The sequence below is a fragment of the Achroia grisella genome, unplaced genomic scaffold (genome assembly GCF_030625045.1).
Source record: "Achroia grisella isolate CSIRO2021 unplaced genomic scaffold, CSIRO_AGI_Agris_v1 utg780, whole genome shotgun sequence".
NCBI lineage: Eukaryota > Metazoa > Arthropoda > Insecta > Lepidoptera > Pyralidae > Achroia > Achroia grisella.
The window spans coordinates 6,827,089-6,831,345 of record NW_026713020.1 but is presented as its reverse complement, the minus strand read 5'-3'; the positions used below and the strand labels follow the sequence as shown (position 1 = coordinate 6,831,345).

Below are 4,257 nucleotides of genomic sequence, written 5' to 3'. Positions count from 1 at the left end.
TTCGACGTAACTTGACACAGATATGTTCGATCTACAATACTATTTGAGCTAAAATGTCAAGACAGGCGTTCTGTGGACACGTTTAAAATAGGTACGAAGAGACAGTCCTCGATCAAACGAGACGATCGACGTTCGAATTGTCGAGAGAGGTCCAATCGTAATCGATATCGGTTGAGTCGGCGACGGAAAAGACCGCGCCACTCTCGGTTCAGATGGCCGACTTCTCTGGATTGTTGGCATCGCTCACTCGCCGCGAGTGTGGCGCCCTCCGGAGCGTACGCGGCTGGAGGTTTAGAGGCGGCAGATTTGGCCGTTCAATCCTTGTTGGCGAAGAAACCAGTGGTCGTCCTCTCCGCAGGGTTTCCATTCCGTTTCTGAAGTACTCCTCGGTGCGATCATTGTAGTTTTCTATCAAGGGAGCAGGGTCTTCGTATTCCACGTTGAAGTGACGGGTTATAGCCAAGTCGTCTGGCGGGCCCAGCTTGTATAGAGGTGGTTCTACGCATTCGTAGTGGTGATCTTCGGTTTCGTCGTGAGGGTACGTGTCTGCGATGAAGTGACGGGTACCTCGTGGAGTCAGAGCAGCCCATAAAACCCTGGAGTCGAGAGCAGCACCCCCATAGAGAGCGTTGGAGCCGCTGGCTTTCCCCGAGCTACCTTTGCAGCCTCCTCTAGCCCTATTATGAAGGAAATACCTTTTTAGGTATAATTTTAGATTATTAACAATGAAATTCTAAACTTGTACAAATTACTGAATGTATTATTTATAATGGCAATACTACTATCGACGGTCCAGCAGTTTATCTAACTTCCGATTGTCGCAGGTTCGATTCCTCGCACGATGTAAACACTTGTATTCATGACCATTAGTGTTTGTATTGGTGTGGGTATATGTCATATGTGAATGATATATGTATTTAAAAAAATACATATATATATTGCGCCAACCCCAAATAATGAAATAGTGGCAATGCAATTATGATGAGTACCAATAACACAAGCTCTGCATATCTTGGGACGAATGGCGGTGAATTGTTGAGGGTTATTATTATTATTATTGTACATTAAACATTTTGGAAACATTACATAAAAAACAAACGATATACGAGACATTTTAAATATCATTAAAAGAAAATGAGCACCTCGATTTGGTATGTACAATAATAGTGAGTACCTACTTAAATTATTGAGTTACTTACTCTCTGCATTTTAGCAAGAAAAGTGCAAGCAGTGCGGCTATACACAGTACTGCGATGCAACATGTGATCACCACCAGGAACCAAGTGTCATCACCGCCGGCAGGCTCTGCAAGTATTGTCATAATTCTAAATTTGAAATTTAATTTTCGATTAAAAATCAATAAACGCCAAGTGTTTTTTTTTATATAAATTTATGCGAGTTTTAACGCAATGTCACTTGATGTTAAGTGATGATGCGTTATATGCTGTTACACGCAATGCCAAATACACGCTTTTTTTTAGCATTAAAGCGCTGCATGCAGCGCTTGTGGATTTGCCGTTTCTACTCTTATGAATGAAAATGGAATGGTACACCTGCTTGCGCTAACGGTTTGCGCTGGCGGGGCACCAGTGGTTGATAAGATGAACATGAGGTCAGATCAGTTAGACCATCGTGGTAAAAAGCCGATTTTCTACTATAAGTAATCAACTATTTATTTTTTAACAACATTGGTAGCAAAGTAGATAAATCGGAAAGGACGCCTCCATTCCGATTTAGCTCCTTTGGCCAACATAAAAATAGTTAAAAAAAAAAGACTGACGTTATTATTTCCTGCCTGGCTAGCTTACCATGCCTCGGTAACTCGTGGTATTCAACTCCTGGGAATAGTGAGTTGTCCTCGTTGTTCTGTAGAGGGGGACACTTGGAGGCGCGGCAGGGCGGTGTCAAGTTGGCTGCGTTAGCCAAGAATGCTGGCAAGGGCGGCGGTGGCATGTGCAGGATCGAATCCGGCGGGGGGCCCAATGACAGGCATTCTGACCCGCACGTCATCCTGCTAAAATATAAATTTATTTATTTATTAGAGTTATTATGAGTATTATTAGAGTATGTTTTCCATGCAGATTATGTATATACTATTATTATACATTATGTATATATTCCCCAGTGGTAGAATCAAAATATGACTATTCAATAATAATAATAATAATAATAATTTAATTTATTTGCTTGCTACATGGTAGTTTCGGATCTTATTAACTAATAAAAGTACATGACATGCAGCACCCCTTAGAGGTATGCAAATATTCAAATTAAGTCATATTCAATTTAATATAAAATTATGTCATTACATTACCAAAAGTGCTTATAATGAGTTTATTTGAATAAAGATTATTTCTATTCTATTCTATTAAAAAAAATGTATTCATGAGTATGATTGTTTGTCTTTACAAAAAAAAATAAGTATTATATCAATTGTTTAGTATCCATAACACAAGCTCTGTTTAGATTACGACTAGATTGCTTGATTGCCACAATTGTGGCATAAACGTTGTGTGAATTGTTCAGAGATATTATTATTATTATCATCATCGTATCGGTGTTTATACTATTTTCCACTACTGATACCTTCCTTACTTAATACCATCACATCTTCCAATCAATAACATCACAACTTCTACTACTATTAATATTCTGGCCGATATCCATTTTTTATGCTATCTATTTATATTTATACCTATGTACTCTCTCATGAAGCAAACACCGTTAACTACTATCACGCGTCTATAGGTATGACTTATAAATTAGAAAATCCTAATAAATAAACTTAAAGCGGATGTAGGGATTATAAAGTGATTAATTACGAAGGATATTTTCATGTTCATGTACTATAATATTTGTAAAATAACTCCTCTATGGTCTAGCGGTTTAGCACACTGCCTTAATTCCGATGGTTGCGGGTTCAATTCCTCGCACGGCACAAATATTTGTATTCATGAATAGATATGATTGTTTGAATCGGTCTGGTTTCCTATGTATTACATAAAATATATGTATTTACGAAAAAAAAATGTATTTGTATCACTTATCTAGTACTAGCTACTCGCCCCGGCTTCGCCCGGGTGTACATGTATTATACATACAAACCTTTCTCCTGAATCACTCTATGTATTAAAAAACCGTTTCAAAATCAGTTGCGTAGCATTTATTTAAGCATGCATAGGGACGAACAGACAGCAACAGCGACTTTGTTTTACACTATGTAACGATAAACGAAATTGCAATTTTTTTTATATGACTGGGAAAATAGCCCATTATGTTTTCATCTCAAATATATCTGAACGCCGAATAATATGACAATTGATAGAGACGACAATGCTCCGATAGGTAATAAGTAAATAACATAATTTTTTTAACTCAAAATGATTACATGAAATCTAATATATACAATTCTCGAGTCGCGGTGTTTGTTACCAAACTCCAAAACGGCTTTACCGATTATTATTAATTTTAATGTGGATACCAGGTAGGTATGACAATCAGCCAACATCTATTTTTTGTACCCCCTTGTGATGAGGTTTGTTCACCCTTAAATATAGGCTGGCTACGTTAGTAGCCTGGCTGTGAATGAGAGGCCAATTTGTCCATGGAGTCCAACCTACACACTTAAATATTTTCTTTCATATTTTTTGTAGAAAATTTATTTTATTTTATTACGATTCTGCGTTGCAAAATACAATTAAAATTTTTACTCTTCTACATACATACATCAACCCCTATTTTTTTATAGCGATATTATTATATATACCAAAACAGTGTTTGCTGGGTCAGCTAGTAGATAAATAAAAACCTACCTACACAACACTTTTTACAACATCCACACAATGAAACAAACACACAGAACAACAATAAATACGTGAAGTACAATATAAAATACCAAAATAACAACAATGTAGTGGAATTATAACCGGCAACTTACTTCAATATATTATTTACGATTTTTATAACAAAATGGTTGCACTTTACATCGAGTTTCGAGTTACACTTGCTACGTTTGGTCCAGGGATGCAGGGCGCAGGCGTGCCAACCTACCACGAATTTATCAAACCCTTTGTATAGAAACAAGAAATTGTATACCACAGTATACATTGCTGCTTTTTATACACTGCGTATATCTATATGTGCCACAGCTATAAAAATATGCAAAATCACATTATAAAAAAAGATTCATATATTTAGGTATTAACTAATGTATCATCATTATATAGTATAAAATAAAGTCGCTGTCGCTGTCTGTCC

At 36.8% G+C, this 4,257-nt stretch overlaps 1 protein-coding gene across 1 annotated transcript; it reads right to left on the bottom strand.

The window, feature by feature from the left end:
• LOC131851093 (uncharacterized) lies at window positions 1-4,011 on the bottom strand. Its single transcript, XM_059201521.1, has 4 exons — window positions 3,938-4,011; window positions 1,809-2,014; window positions 1,200-1,305; window positions 1-695 (listed from the first exon to the last, which is right to left on the bottom strand). Exons 2-4 carry the CDS (start codon window positions 2,008-2,010, stop codon window positions 209-211), a joined length of 795 nt encoding a protein of 264 aa, XP_059057504.1. The 5' UTR covers window positions 2,011-2,014; window positions 3,938-4,011; the 3' UTR covers window positions 1-208.
• Window positions 4,012-4,257: the final 246 nt, after the last annotated feature.

Bases quoted from the DNA above. Each gene is read 5' to 3' on its own strand.
- LOC131851093 (XM_059201521.1), bottom strand. From the start codon at position 2,010: ATGACGTGCGGGTCAGAATGCCTGTCATTGGGCCCCCCGCCGGATTCG. The intron at 1,306-1,808 runs GTAAGCTAGCCA...CAATACTTGCAG, and splicing joins CCACGAGTTACCGAGGCATG to AGCCTGCCGGCGGTGATGAC. The intron at 696-1,199 runs GTAAGTAACTCA...ATACCTAAAAAG, and splicing joins TTCTTGCTAAAATGCAGAGA to GTATTTCCTTCATAATAGGG.